Source organism: Colias philodice, chromosome 8, assembly GCF_061535455.1.
Source record: "Colias philodice isolate Cphi_HAF_F1 chromosome 8, ilColPhil1 Martin Lab GWU primary, whole genome shotgun sequence".
NCBI classification, from domain to species: domain Eukaryota; kingdom Metazoa; phylum Arthropoda; class Insecta; order Lepidoptera; family Pieridae; genus Colias; species Colias philodice.
This window is the reverse complement of record NC_143093.1, coordinates 4,615,662-4,632,185: the sequence shown is the minus strand read 5'-3', so window position 1 is coordinate 4,632,185 and position 16,524 is coordinate 4,615,662. Positions and strand designations below refer to the sequence as shown.

Sequence of the window (16,524 nt, the reverse complement as noted above, 5' to 3'; positions counted from 1 at the left end):
CTTTTTTTATTATATTCCTTGAAGTACGAGGATGGTTTTTATGTAGAGAAAACGTAAATATTATGTACCACGGGCGAAGCCGGGGCGGACCGCTAGTTTTATATATAAAAATGAATCGCAAAATGTGTTGGTAAGCGCATAACTCGAGAACGGCTGAACCGATTTCGATAATTCTTTTTTTATTATATTCCTTGAAGTACGAGGATGGTTCTTATGTAGAGAAAACGTAAATATGTACCACGAGCGAAGCCGGGGCGGACCGCTAGTAATAATATAAAACATCTCAATTTCTTTTCTGAGAAATTCCTAAATTATAAGATTTTTTGTGATTTAGATTATAAGTAATATAATGTACTATAATATTAAAATAACGGCTGTTTTATTAAAATCATAGAATAAGTTACAACTATTTTTGTTTGTTCAATTGGCATATTAATTCTAAAACCAAACTAAGCTCACCGGTTTCATAATAGCGGTACCATTAACGAGAAGCTCGCTTTCATCTGGACACGCATTAGGATCGAAGTGTGACTCCTCATTCTTGGTGTTATTGACCATTTGAGTGACAGCCAAGTTTAGACAGACCCGCATTGTGTACGCGTTGCATACGGCCAATAGACCCATGAGCCCCAACACATATCGCTGGGGTATTATGAACACTGAAATATTAGATAATAATATTAAGTATAATATCACGAGTAAACAAGGATCTAATTTCTTCTATTAACAAAAATAGCGAGTAAGTGTCTGTATATGAAATAAACAGACCTTACAATTATTATATTTCCAGATTATAATGGACTTGGATAATGGATACTAACCGTGAATTAAATTAAAAATTATTTTAGTAGGAAATCCATACTAATATTATAAATTCTTAAGTAACTCTGTCTGTCTGTCTGTTACTCAATCACGCCTAAACTACTGAACCAATTTGCAGGAAATTTGGTATGGAGATATTTTGATACCCGAGAAAGGACAAAGGCTACCTTTTATTGCGAAATATGTACCACGGGCGAAGCCGGGGCGGACCTCTAGTAAACAATAAAGCTTGTTTGATATGGACCATTTTCATATTAATATAACAAAATTGCTTCCAAATCATTCCTATTTGAATAATTTCAAAAAACTTAACATCAATTTATATTATTCCCACACTAGAGAAATATCTAAGAATTATCTCATCACGCTGGACCCACGCAAGTTAAGATTACACGTAGTTACTATTCAGTAATCAGTGATAACTCTTACAGATGTTGTTTATCAACTTTCCAAGTATCCTTCATACAAAAATAATCTCTATATAGTAAAAATGAATCGCAAAATGTGTTGCTAAGCGCAAATCTTGAGAATAATTGAACCTCTTTCGTTAATTGTTTTTTTTTGCACGCCTCATAAGCGAAGCGTTGAGGTGGGTACTACTGTCACTTCGCGCAAAACATCTGATTTTTCAAACTTAAAATGTCTTTATGTATCATACATTGCACTTGTGAGATAATACATACACACACATATTAAGAAAAACCGGCCAAGTGCGAGTCGGGCTCGCGCACAAAGGGTTCCGTAGCAGCAAATATAATAAATTACAGTTAAATCAACCTATCTCAAAAACTATAAGAGATACTTTGATCAAACCAAAAATCGTTGAAAGAGTTAATTAGCATGCATCACCTCTATTTTTTTTAGAATTTTATACCCCGTAGTTATAAAAATAGAGGGGGGGGGACATACTTTTTACGACTTTGAGAGCTGATATCTCAAAAACCGTTCACTTTAAGAAAAATGTTTTTTAGAAAACTTTATATCATTTTAAAAGACCTTTCCATTGATACCCCACACGGGTATGTACATCGAAAAAAAAAATTTCATCCCTCAGTTACATGTATGGGGGGCCCCACCCCCAATTCTTTTTTTTACTATTTAGTGTCATATTTTTGTAGCGGTTCATACAACACATATTCCCATCAAATTTCATCACTGTAGTACTTATAGTTTCCGAGTAAATCGGCTGTGACAGACGGACAGACGGACAGACGGACAGACGGACATGACGAAACTATAAGGGTTCCGTTTTTGCCATTTTGGCTACGGAACCCTAAAAAACACTATTTTTAACATTCATGATATTTTTGATGTCATTTTTGTTATTTAAACTAGTTAAAAAACAGTTTAAAAAAGTTCTGTCTTGGACGTCCGTGTGTCTGTATGTGCGGAGGATTTTCTTGTTAACACGATAGCGACCGAAATACTTTACTAATCGAGTCTTTTTTTTTCTCTTACGCTTGAGTATGCTCAGGAATAGAAAACCCTTTCATTTTTCAGGGTCTGATTCGATGTGGTTTAATTGTTATTAAATAAACAAAAATAATAATTAATAAATAATTATTAAAAAAAATTATGAGGCGTGCACTTTTGGATTTTCCAAACTATTTATAATATTCCTTGAAATACGAGGATGGTTCTTATGGCTTTCCATAACGTAAACACGTACCACGGGCGAAGACGGGGCGAACCGCTAATATTCTATAAAATGTATAATATATAAATATACTTACACTTTGTTAATATCTTTCTCCATCGTGGTATCATTTCAACGTACAGTATAAAGATTACGGCTGCTAAAGTGACTGCGGATCTGTAAATCAAGAACTATGTAAATAAGATAAATAGATAATCATAAAAGTGATAATTAATAGAGTTATTTTCCTCCGTTTTATTTACTGATATTGCGTATTCGTAGAAATATTATGTGCGTTTTATCGTATTTATTTCATGTAATAATATTTATTTGAATAATAACTATGTAGCTGATATTATTTATATTTATGTATTATATTTAATTCGAAATATTCATATTGAAATAACTTAACCAGAATCTTTTAACGAGCATAAATAAAAAGGTTTTAAAATTGTAGGATAAACGAGGTAACGCAAAACTATAACGAATATATAACAAAACACGAAGCTTTTAGACGAAAATGGTACAATAGCTTAAATGTGTTGTGAATTGAAAGCCTTTGTTTTTATAAATAGCAATATTTATTTATTCAAATAGACTATACGATTTGAATATGCATAAATGCCGTACACAAATAGTCTTTAGAATGCAGAGTTTGCATGTTCACATAACTTTTTGCCAAAAAAAACTCCAATTCATGATATCCTTTTTTTAAGTGGGGAAATATTTCTATTTGATTTAAAATTCTACACAAAATAAGAGGTCATCCTGCTGTCATAAATTCTGTTCGTCCATTAATGGCTTATTTCGGGCTTTCTGGATTTAAGCATTTTCCTTTCAAACAAAAAAGATCTTAGTAGGTATTATGTCATTAATTACAACGGCTTATTGTGCTTTCAGGGTTTAGAAACGTATAACATAAAATATCTAGTTAATTGCTGGTAAATTTAATTTGGTGGCAATTTTTCTTGTTTTATTACCAGGCCAAGGTTGCCATGCTTCTTGAGCGTAACGAATTTGCAACAAAAACTTGGCTGTGTATGTCTACAAATATAATTTAGGCGTTATTCTATAAATAGTGTATGAATAATTGTAATTCTATGGCGTATTTGAGCACATTATAGTAAAATATAATCTTCCTGTTTTTGCAGTATGAAATAGCAGACAATATTGTTATTATTTAATAAATTATAGTATTACTAGCGACCCGCCCCGGCTTCGCACGCACTTTCGCAATGGCGGCCGGCCGGTACCGCCGCAAACGCTACGTCCCGTAATTTTTAAATCTGTAATATCTTCGAAAATAATCACTTAAATCATACGGTGTAATGGGCCATACAGATCTATATTAAATGAACAATGTATTCCAGGTATTTAATTGGTTAAGGATTAATGCTGTATTGGTTAAAATCGCTTCGAAAATTAGCCATTATTTGTCGTAAAAAGTAAATGACAAAAGAAAGTTATTGTGGGTTATCCATAAGAGATAGACATATACCATCACGGACTTTTCTGTAGACCTTTTCAATGTGTACAATACTTAGTACATTATTTTGATAAAACTCGTAGGGTTCAGCCTGCGTTTGCAATGTAAGCGGAAAAAAATGTAATTTTTTACGACATCACATTAGAAACCTCAAAAATAACAGTACTTCTCCACTGTTTAATGGATGTTATTATACATATAAACCTTCCTCTTGAATCACTCTATCTATTAAAAAAAACCGCATCAAAATCCGTTGCGTAGTTTCAAAGATTTAAGCGTACAAAGGGACATAGGGACATAGGGACAGCAAAAGCGACTTTGTTTTATACTATGTAGTGAGTAGTGAAGTGATGTGTTATCATGTCCAATTTTTTTACTAACCGACTTCAAAAAAAGGAAGAGGTTCTCAATTCGGTCAGTAGGTACCTATATTTATTTTGACTTTTATGTCTAGACCATAAAGGTAGAGCTTTTTTTAAAACGTTGCGTAGTTTCAAAATTATACACAGGGACAATTCTTTTATTGTAATAAATTACTTTACAATAAAAAGTACCAGACGCGGTAATAGTTGCAACTGAAGTCCAACTGCAAACTACATGCATTATTCATGCTTATTTTGTTACATTGTTAGTTTTCCCGTCCAAAACAACAACAGAATATTCATCATTGAAATATTTGTGTGTGTGCATGTAAGCTTCAAATATCTACGTTTTATACTATTTACTATTTAATATATTGTAGAATTTATAAACGCACCTCTTGCCCATACACTGCTAGTAACGTTAGCTATTATTAAGTACTAGCTGTTGCCCGCGACTTCGTCCGCGATTACGTCGTTTTTCGTCATTCGTCGTTTAAAAAAAATACGTGACACTTTATTTTTGAATGTTCTTAATTGTCTCTTATAAAAATAAACTACATTAAAATTGAATACTCTGATAAGAAAATCTTAAAATCGGAGGACATAGAAAATCTGAGGAAAACATGAAATTGATTTAAATTCTACATTACTTAGTAATTCAAATAATAATCTAAATTAAATGTAGATTAACAGTTTGAGCGCATCATTATATAATATGTACCTAAGTATTAAATTACGTTAGTTTACATAGTAATTTTACTAAAAACACGATGACTTTCTTTCGCGCTCGGTACAACAAACTAAGCATGTTTGTGGTACGTGGCCCGCGTCACTTGACCCCCCGCGAGTTCCCCTCCGTTACTATGCGAAAATACATTCGTCGCCCTACTGTAGGAAAAATTTTAATATTTTAAATTCGAGAAATATTGATTTCTTGTATTCGACTATTCGTTGTAGTCGAATACAAAATATATTTGAAGAAACTTAGGTTGGCCTTCAGGCAAAAGGGATCCTATCAAATGATAAACTTGACCTTGTATCTTAAAAGTAAGCATGAAAGGATCCTCTGATAATTGTTGAGCACCAAAGGATCATTTAAAACGCACTACTATAAGAGCGAATATTGTCTAAGAACTGTTTAGATTTCACATGTTCCTCTAAAAGTAGTGATTTCAAAGGTTCTGGTGTATCTTCAAACGAAAGCCGACTCCTTACTCCTCTTTAAAGCATTACAAAAAGAACATACTACGTTAATATCGCCTATACAGAAGATGATCTGTAATCAATTGTGAGGTTATAAGCAAACCCACTTTTATATTTGTCGGACCACACCACCGAATTCGTAGATTGATCTTCTATGTTTACCTCTTAAGTCATTAAGACTGTCTATATCTGTCTACAGTAAGACGGGCCTCTCGCTATTCGTCCGTTTCAAGAGACCGAATAGTTTCAATTCTTAATCTTTCATTAAACAAACTTATTAATCGTACTTGTCTCAAATAATCTTGTCTCAAATAATGGTAATATTCGCGTCCCTACTCTAGTCATTGCTTATGCTCATGTTCATCTTCAAGAGATCGAATAATATTATGGTGCACCCTATCATTTGTCAATCGGTCTTCATATTGAGTAAAAGTTTCAGAGTATCGAGATAAAATATGCCATTTGCGATCAGCTGTGAGACGTTATACCCTCTCAGTGAAGGTTTCGGTCTCACAGGATAGTACATGCCGTTCGCGGTCAGCTGTGAGCCGCAATTCTCGTTGTGAAGCGGTTTCAGGTTCTCGGCATAACACAATATGTTGTTTTCGGTCAATAGTAAGCCTCTTACCTCTAACGATCCTTGAGAACTCTTATTTCTCATTTTCTTAGCTTTGCTCGAATTTCGATATAAAGATTTTTTAGGTGGCACTGATGCGAGTAAATAAAAATTAAGTTAAAACGGACTGAGAGTGTTATAATCATCAATCATCATCATCATCAATACATATAATAAAATTGTGGAAAAGCGATGTCTGTACAATGAAAATATGTAGAAAAAAATTAGCAGGTGTTATTATTAAATCGATCTTGAACCCAAAACTGTAGTTAAAAATTTTTTTGTCTGTTTGTCTGTATGTTTGTGCACGCTAATCTCAGAAACGGCTTATCCGATTTAAATGCGGTTTTCACTAATGTATTGTGGTAATCTTCATTTAACAGTTAGTGTTTATTTCATGTCAATCGGTTCATAAATAAAAAAGTTATGACAATTTATAAGTAATCACGGCGAACATTTGCTAAGGCATTCTATTGTACACTGTACAGTGTACGATAAAACGTAATTTATCTGTTATACGCTACAGTTATTCCTTTACATGTCCAGATGATCATATCAAAATTCCCCAAGGGTTTGGGGGTAAGCTGAGGTAGTAGGGGGGGCGGGGTCAAATTAACATTATGGTTACTTCTAATAGGTAAATTTTCCACACAAAATGTCCTTTAAATTATGTCGTATTATATTTTTAACCCCCGACGCAAAAAGACGGGTGTTATGTGTTTGACTGCTATGTATTTCTCTGTGTGTGTGTGTGTCTGTCTATGGCACCGTAGCTGGCTAACAGGTAAACCGAATTAGATGCGGCTTTTTTTTGTTAGGCAGCATATTTTCCGACGCCGCGCTGGTTCTTAGATAAATTGTATCGAAATCGGTTCATCCACTTATTATACCTACATAGGGGTAAAAGTGGGAATGAAAAAAATGATATAATAATTTATTTTTAAAGATCGTTGGGAAGTTTATGAAATTATTTATTCCTTTTTCTATACACTTTTCTTCGTCTAAACGGTTAAGTTACGTGCTCCCTCTCTCTCTCTTCAGCCTTTAGTTACGTGCGTGAGACAGGAAACATCTAATTTGGATTTGTTGCTGGATTTGATAAAAATTGAGTATCGATTAAGCTGATCAGTGGCTACACCATTATTAAAAACATCCATTTAAGAAAGGAAGGAAATAGAATTTGCTCCTCTCCCCCCCTGGTTCCTAAAAAATAATATGACATAATTTAAAAGAAATTTTACGTAGAATTAGTTAGGCATTTCTTTTTTGATTTTCGATATTATATACTAATCATAATTTTTAATTACAATATTATGTAGTAACTATTTGGTATAGGTTAGGCATTTCATTTCTTGATTTTCTTTAATAAGTTGGTACGTAAGTTTTTTAGCTCAGTTTAGTAAGAAATTTTAATAACAATTCTTTTAATTATTTATGGTAGTACGTATTTACTCAATAATAATTGTATGTTAAGTAGTAATTCAGCATGGGCGTAGCCACGGTGGGGCTGGGTGGGGCGCTTACCCTGGCTTTGATCTGGTAGGTACCAATTGTGAAGGGGAGTGGGCGTGGGCGTTGGCGTGGGCCTGGGAGTGGGCGTGGGAGTGGAAGCATGAAAATAAAAACAATTATTGTTGCCCCACCCTGAGCCCATGGTCATAGGTCCCATAGTCACTATTCCACGCGGACGAAGTCGCGGGCACAGCTAGTAGACAAATATAATCAGAAAGCTTTGAACTCCTAAGCTCAACCATAAAAGATAGACATTAATTATGATGTCGGGAGATATTTTTTATATAATATGGAGAACATTTCTTTCATACTAATAATTGTACCAAGTTTCGTTTAAATACGTCGAGTAGTTTTTGTTTCTATAACGGTTATACAGACAGACAGACGGACAAAAATTTTTGGCGTCAGTGTCGATCCCTAATCACCTCGTGATAGTTATTTAGGAAATATATTTCATGTACAGAATTGACCTCTACAGATTTAATATAAGTATTATTCATATAATTAGATGCCAATTTCCATGTAACGTTAAATTCGACTATACAATAACTAACAGACAACGCAGGTTACTCTCGTTTCCGTAAGTTGAGGCGGCTACATATTCGGTCCTCATAACTTCACTTTTTGTGAACGAAACGACAGCGCGGTTTAATTCGATGCCAACACCATCAAAAAAAGGAAATATTTTTAATTGTTAAAAAAATATTATGATTTACACTATTAATACTATTTTAACATTAACACAAAATATAAGACTGTGAGTGTGTAAAAATAAATCCAGCTAGTTTCACATCAAACTTATGTTTTTAATTAGGTATACGACATGAAAATATATTAATTACCAAGCAATAATCATACAGGTAAATACTGAACAAAAGTATTAACAGTCAAAGTATATTTTTACTTACAACATGTAAATGATGAAGGAATAATAATTATCAACGAACTAACCTTTTTGTATTATTGTTTATAAATGTAAATTCATAAACAATAAATTTATAAAGAATAGAAAAAATTCGACCACTAAAGAATGCTGGTTCGAGTCCCGCCTCGTTATCGAATTTTTAAAACACGAAGATTTTTAAAAATGTAACCAATGAACACAATCAATATTAGATTAACTGTAATGGTGTCTAGTTTGACTTAAAATAATAAACATCTACCCTCACTTTTAAAAATGTAGTATATTCACACGAATTATAAGCGCACCTTATAGGGAAGGGAAGATATGGGTTAAAGAGTTAAATAAATAAATAACATAATTATATTTAAATTATTAATTTTTAACATTGTGTTCAGTAGTGTTAACATGTATATTGATTTGATTTTTACGAAATCTCATAGATGGCGCTGTTTCAAATTTGTATACTAATAAATTCATTAAACTGATTCTCTGCCCAAATTACGTAAATGACATAGTTTTTATTGTGTAAAGCTAGATAATAGCATGGCTTACCCGAAACCAACATTTAAACATGAGTCTTTAGATTGTACGCTGTCGTAATACACGGAATACGTAAGAAAAAAAAAGGTTCACAGCTCCTCCCTCGGAGGTGATAGCATGATAATATGTTTAAAAAAGCCTCACCCGACCTGTTAGTAATATTCATGCAAAATTTGAAGTCAATCTATGCAGTACTTTTCGAGATTAGCCTGGACAAACATACAGACAAACAGACAAACAGACAAACAGACAAACAGACAAAAATTCTAAAAACTATGTTTTTGGCTTCTATATCGATTATAGATCATGGATTATGTATTCTTTTAAAAAAATATTCAATGTACAGTTTTGACTTTCCTACGATTTTATTATATGTATAGATTCTGTGTTACTAGTATAGTATTAGTAAGTATCTTTTCTAGTATAGGATTACATGAATGATGCATAAACTTAAAATGATGCACAAACGCATTTTGAATTTGGCCGTGACATGAATTAATCATATCAATAAAATATATTTTGTAATAAAGAATATCATAAACATTAAAATAAAGATATTTAAAACAGATGCATTCATATCAACTTAACCTAATTATGTATTTGATTGTTAAAATTTTTATTTATATCCATATATGTGTTCATGAGATTTATTTGTTACTTGTATTCTAAAAAATGAGTGTTTTTTTTTTCAAAAACGTTCATAATAATTTAATCAAAAAAGTCCCGAAAAGGTCCCGAAAGATAATAACTAAATGCATTATATTAGTTAGGTAGGAATATCATACAAAATAAACAATAAACAACAACAACAAGCTCATATTATGATCTAACCTAATATAAACTTTTTGAAAGATTGCTATCTAATATTAATTTGTGCAGAACACTTTAGTGGTAATGTACCTACGCGTTTATATTATTGTTTCATTGTTTAGAAAAGCGAATTTCTTTGTTTTGAAAAAATAATTAAAATGCCAAAAGATCTTTGTTGTTTCAAGATTCGGATATTTATTCTTATTCGAGTATTTTCTTTTTGTGTTTTCCCGTTTTTATTAGCAGCAGTGTTCCGGCTTATTGTAATTAGACATGCCTCGGTTAAATTACTTATACGTTCATTATGTTTCATAGGTATGTACATTTTTTTCGCTTATAAAAACACCGTGAATTATTCAAATTGTTTAATTACATACAGGAAATAAAAATGTTACCTGTGGGTTTCTTAAATGTTTTGTTCAATTAAGATATACCTAATCGTATAAGCACTCTATCGTGACTGTTAATACTCTGCATAGGAACAATTATGGGATCGTTGTATATGTTACCGGCCAAACCCGATTTCAGGACAAACTAGTTTTGCCTAGGCTAAACTAGTTCGTCCTATACACGATCGGATGAACTGGTATAGCCTAGGCCAAACTAGTTCATCCTAAGACCAATAGGATAAATCAGTTCAGGCTAGGCCATACTAGTTTATCCTAAAATAAATGCGTTAGGTTTAGGTTAGGTTAGCCGTTAGGTTAGGTTAGAACTACACAGAAATAGGAGCCCAGCGAAGCGGGGCTCCGTCGACGCGCAAAAAAAAATAGCCTAGCATGAACTGATTTATCCTATTGGTCTTAGGATGAACTAGTTTGGCCTAGGCTATACCAGTTCATCCGATCGTGTAATCGTGTAATCTGAAATCGGGTTTGGCCGGTAAAATAATATATTATGTCAATGAAGTATTATTTTAATACACATCATTTCACACATTATTTTTATAAGTGTAACGAAACGTTGATTATATTGATATAATTGCAAATAAAAAAAGTGCATTAACTATCGGTCCATGTCATATTTGCATTTTATGTATTCAAATCAGCCCAAATATCCAGATATAATATGGATAAATTACACACATAGGTATACAATAATTTCACAGAAAAAAAGATCGTTAAATACACCATATATTATAGTTCTGACTACATTTCATTCTGTAATCTGTTGTATACATATAAGATACCAATCAATTTAGATATTGAATTACATCAAAATTTACTTTTCTAATGTACTTACGTCCCATCCCAAAACTCTTGGAAAATGTAACTGAGATAAAATAATACAGATTACCACAAGTGAGACTGACAAGATAGAGTTAGATAAATTCAATATCACATTGAGCAATGACTTTTATTTATGTATTCCTGGCAAGTTTGTGTGGGTGTCGATAAAACGCGGTTCTTTCCCCGCATAATTTTTAACTCTTTTGTTGATGCTCCTATGGGTTATACAGCCTGTAATGGATAGTTTTGGACAATAAATGGGCTATCCAATAATAAAGATCTGTTTTTTAGATAAGCGCGTTCAACCAAACCAATAAACTTTTCATGCAAGTCTAGTTTCATGTGAGGTAGTAATAGTAGTTTCTATAGATATTGCTAGGTCCAAAAAGTTATTGGACTTATATCAATTTTATTTTCATAGTTATAGTCAGTAAAATTCTACTTACAAAGTATAGTTTAAATTAATATCTTTGCTTTTTGTAATTTCCTTACGAATGATATTAAAAACAATAAACATATACCTACATACTTAGTGTTTATTCTGGTTGCACATGTTATTGATTTTAGCGTGGTTGCATGTATTTAAAACAATATTGTGAATTAATACTTGCTAATTAGTTGAAGTGTTCCAAGTAATTAGACGTATTCAAAATACGTATTCACATTATTACGAAATCGCAGCGAAACAAGAATCAACCCAGTACGTAGGTGTTTTATATAAATTAATGTATATTTTTACAAAGTATCGACTCAAAGCAAGTTCCCATATTTATTTTACATATTGACATAATGTGTATGCTGATGACATCAATGTGTAGCAATTACTATCCACTTCAAAGCTCGTTAAATTCTCTTTTGTTTAAAATGCACTCTATGCTCGTTATATTTAATCCCCCTTCAATATAAAACGACAATATTATGTTTGATCGACCGCTGTTTGGAAAAATATTGTGTAATTACTGAAAAACATATTGCGAATATGCATAATATTCAAAAAAAATAAAAGAAATGGGTTGGGAATTGGGAATAAATAATAACATTGAGGTTGGAATTTAAAAAATGTCATTATTCAAATTTCGTAGTTTCGATAAAGACAATCATAGATATATGTACTAATTTGACTAAATAAGTATTTAACAATATTTTGCTATGAGATTTATATTCCTAACTATTTGAGCCTAGTAGACAATCCGGGATTGTCTACTAGTCTACTAGGCTCCTTCCACTATCGGGGATTGTCAATCCCCGATAGTGGAAGGAAGTACCTGTGAATATAATATAAGAAAAACCGGCATAGTTCCTGTTCCCGTGAGATTTGCGAGATTCAACTATCCTAAGTCCTATCCTAGTTCTCAAGCTACTCAAATTTCATCTAAATCGGCACATTGACACACATCGGCAAATTGTACAGTCAGACTGAGATACTTTCGCATATATATAATATACTAGCTTCGCCCCGCGGTTTCACCCGCATTGCTCCGCTCCTGTTGGTCTTAGGGTGGTCCTTCCTCGATAAATGGGCTATCTAACACTGAAAGAATTTTTCAAATCGGACCAGTAGTTCCTGAGATTAGCGCGTTCAAACAATCGAACAAACAAACAAACAAACTCTTCAGCATTATAATATTAGTATAGATTTTAATTAGCCACATTAAAAGCTATTACGTGTTTTATTCGCATTGATTGGGACCGGTGATAAAAGTGAATTGACGCGAGTCGAATACAGGTTTTTAAAACTTATTCAATAACGTATATTGACATGGTTAAATTTTATACTTGACCTAAAGAATATTATATAAGAAACGTGAACGTATTTGCTTATTATGTCTCACTAGATTTCCGCCCGCGGCTTCGCCCGCGTTTTCAAAGGAAAACCCGCATAGTTCCCGTTCCCGTGGGATTTCCGGGATAAAACCTATCCTATGTGTTAATCCAAGTTACCATCTATATGTGTGCTAAATTTCATTGTAATCGGTTCAGTAGTTTTTACGTGAAAGAGTAACAAACATCTATACATCCATACATCCATACAAACTTTCGCCTTTATAATAGTATTAAGATTACATAAAATGGTTTTGGTAATAATTATTTATTATTTTTCGTATTTAATTATATCCAAATTTTATGCACTATAATAAAGTAAGTAGGTAACAATATATCTAGCAGTAATTATTTCTTTTTGTACGGATGTTTTGTAAACGAATGATTATCAATTAACTTTTTTATAAAGTTCCATTAAAAATGTTCATTAACAAATTGCAATGAATACAAATGCAGTATGCAGTATTTATTTCTCTAAAACCTTATAAATAGATGAGGAAGTTAGCATTGAGTACATTGCTGTTAATCTTGAATATTGTTAATTGTTTTGTCTTGTCAAAACTGCAATGTATGCTAACATGTTTTATCTCATGAGCTTCTATGCATAGTAGTGTCAAGGTATTTCATTGAAAGTCACTCCTAATTGAATGGTCAAATGCTTTTTGAGAGGTTTACCTATATTTATGTTTTCCATTTGCTTTGAAGTATGCTCTGAAGTATTAATATTGGAATATTATTTATTTTGTACCAACCAAATATTTTAAAGAACTCATGTTTTGCAATTTTAAGTAAAACTCACACCTCAATGCAAAATAACTTGTAATAGAATAAATAATTATTACATGCAGGTGTCAGTATTAATCACAGAGAACAATATTGATTAGGTATATCTATGAGATTGTTTGGCTATAGTTGTGAAGCTATAGGATAATTTTTTTATTAGTAAATCCTGTTTATGTAACTTGTTTTTTCGATAACAACTTTGTACCTTTTAATTTCACATACAGTCTATAACCAAAATAATTAGGTGGTGAATGCATAATACGTCCTTTTACTAAAACATATTATAATCATTAGGTAACCCAGCAAAAGCCGCGGCGGTAAGTCAACAAACATAGTACCTACCTATGTATTATCTGGCATATATTTGATTTGATAAAAAACATAATCAAAACAGGTGAATCCCTCTTAACACAATCAAGTAATCAAGTTATCAAGGAAAAGGTCTTATTTTATTACCGGTTACATTTTTAAATTTGGATATTTTCCTCAATAAAAAAAAATGCAATAAGTATATACAAATATATACATTTTAATTTGTAAGAGTTATTAATTTTTGCTATATAAATTGAAACATTTTATTTCCTAGTGTTTGATTTTAAGCGAGTATTTTAGAAATTAAAGATTTCTCTATTTCTTTAATAAGGTTGCATTAAAGCGATCAGCTATGAACTTTATTGTGTTTCGTAAATTTCATCAGACTTAAAATAATCCTCCGTTTTTGAGTAAGTTAAGAAAGTCCATTGTTCTTGTTTAATATTTTAATTAACTTAAATATCATTAAGGAAACTGCGGAAGATGGTATTCATTTAATTATCATTTTAGAGAAGCTTAGCTTCTCTTAAATCATAATTAATTTATAATAAACATTTTCGATCGTTATTGTTATATTGATCACTATATTCAACAAAAACGTAAAAAATATAATTAAAATAAATAAAATAATACAATAAACATCTCAACAATTTAATAGTGGCCCAGTGGGTAACCTGTGTGGGTAACTATGTCTAGCTCTGTCTTTTCCCGTAAATGAAAAAATATATAATAATTTTATTCATAAAACCGTAGTATATTATTATTAGTCTGTGATAAAACTATTAAAAGTCTAACACAACTCTTAAATTGTTTAAACAGGGGTTGAATAATAAAGAGATAAGTTTAACATCAGTAGTAAGTAGGTACTCCAAGAACTAACTACTAACAAGTCAACAAAGTCCTTTAATAGTTTAGTCCTTTAATACGAAAGTTTCTGTCTGTCTGTCTCTTCAAACCTCAACCACTCAACCGATTTGAATAAAATTTGGTGCAGTGGTAGCTTGAGACCTGAGAAAAGACATAAATTTGGTTTTATTCCAGGAAATCTCCCGGGAACAGGCATTTGAAAATCTTTATTGTATAAAAAAACACCAAATTTAAAAACAGGACAATTGATGCAATAGTTTTTCTTTACTACGGGGGCGAATCCGCGGGCGGAAAGCTAGTTTATAAACGTGTAAGCATTGTGTATTCTGTAGTGTTGCAAGCGGTAAATAACACGACACCAATCAATAATGCCTTGAGGTCGACTGCTTTCTGTCGATATTGAATACAATATTAACTTTAAAGCGACCGTAAAAATGAGTTTTTTATCGAGGCTTGAAAACAAGTCATTGATTTTGTAGGTACTGTTAGTAAACTATACCAATAACATTGCAATAACATGTAACTAATTTGTCAGAAGAGAGAAGAACGCTCTTATACATAGTCGAAGAAGAAAGAAGAAGAGTCGTAGAATTTTACGTCGCATCATCCTTTTTTCTTTAGTAGGTTTGATAAAAATAATACTTTACTGCACGTGCACACATATATACACTTCTACACACATACGCACATAATATGACATAATATACCCCGTAATATAGAGTGACGATCGAAAGTGTTTCACCCAAAAAAAAAAGAATTCAGAAGCAATGAAATTACAACAAGTCAAACAAAAAATAATATCTCACTAATTTTCACCAACGATAACTTTAAAAGAACTTACTTCTTCTTCTTTTCCTGAGTGGGTTCTTTTTGCGGCAATTTTAGTACAGCACTATCCATTACCACAACAAATCTTAAACATATATTTTACTTCACATCATATAATATAATAACACTATATTGCACCAAAACTGTACCCAGAATAAAATCACCACTCACTTCTATATGACGAATATAATAATCTCTTATTTAAATAAGTTATCTGTTTTATATAGGAAAATAAAAAATGTATTTATTTAGGCCCTGTTCAGGCTTTAATGCGATAATATTATGACGATTGCTAGCTGTGTTTAACAAAAGATTATTATTTTCATGTAATAAAATTATACGAATATAGAATGGCATGTCCTTGTTTGTTAATGTAGAGATTTTGTTTATAAAATAGATCACATGTTAATATTATTTTGCTAAGCACTCTTTTGCGAGTGTAATGGCGTAACTATTCAAGCAAACGTTTAATATTCTTCTCACTTTTTAAATTATATTTTTGCACTTTTCAGTAAAATATTCATCTTCGTCTCTCATCATAAATGTTAGTATCCATATGAGTTACTTTACCCATATAGCTTATCAACGGTTATTAAAATAATATTATATTATAATGAAACCTTTTAAGTATCTCGTAATAAATAACATCCACAATTTCTTTAACATTTAGGTACAAAGCGATCATTAAAAAGTTGAAGTGTCATTTTCATGGATCTTGTTTACAAACTTTTAAACTTTATAATATTGGGAATTATTTACAAAAATATCCACAGCTATTACAACATATTTAGGT

General features: G+C 31.8%; 1 protein-coding gene across 1 annotated transcript in view; it reads right to left on the bottom strand.

Annotated features, from left to right (window-relative positions):
• LOC149486472 (dietary and metabolic glutamate transporter-like) overlaps window positions 1–16,524 on the bottom strand; it is a 35,801-nt gene that overhangs the window by 13,614 nt on the left and 5,663 nt on the right. Inside the window, exons 2-3 of the mRNA XM_089698124.1 lie at window positions 2,556–2,635; window positions 460–659 (exon numbers count right to left, since the gene is read on the bottom strand). Of these exons, the coding sequence (XP_089554250.1) occupies window positions 460–659; window positions 2,556–2,589 (234 nt within the window). The 5' untranslated portion in view covers window positions 2,590–2,635. The remainder of the gene's footprint in view (window positions 1–459; window positions 660–2,555; window positions 2,636–16,524) is intronic.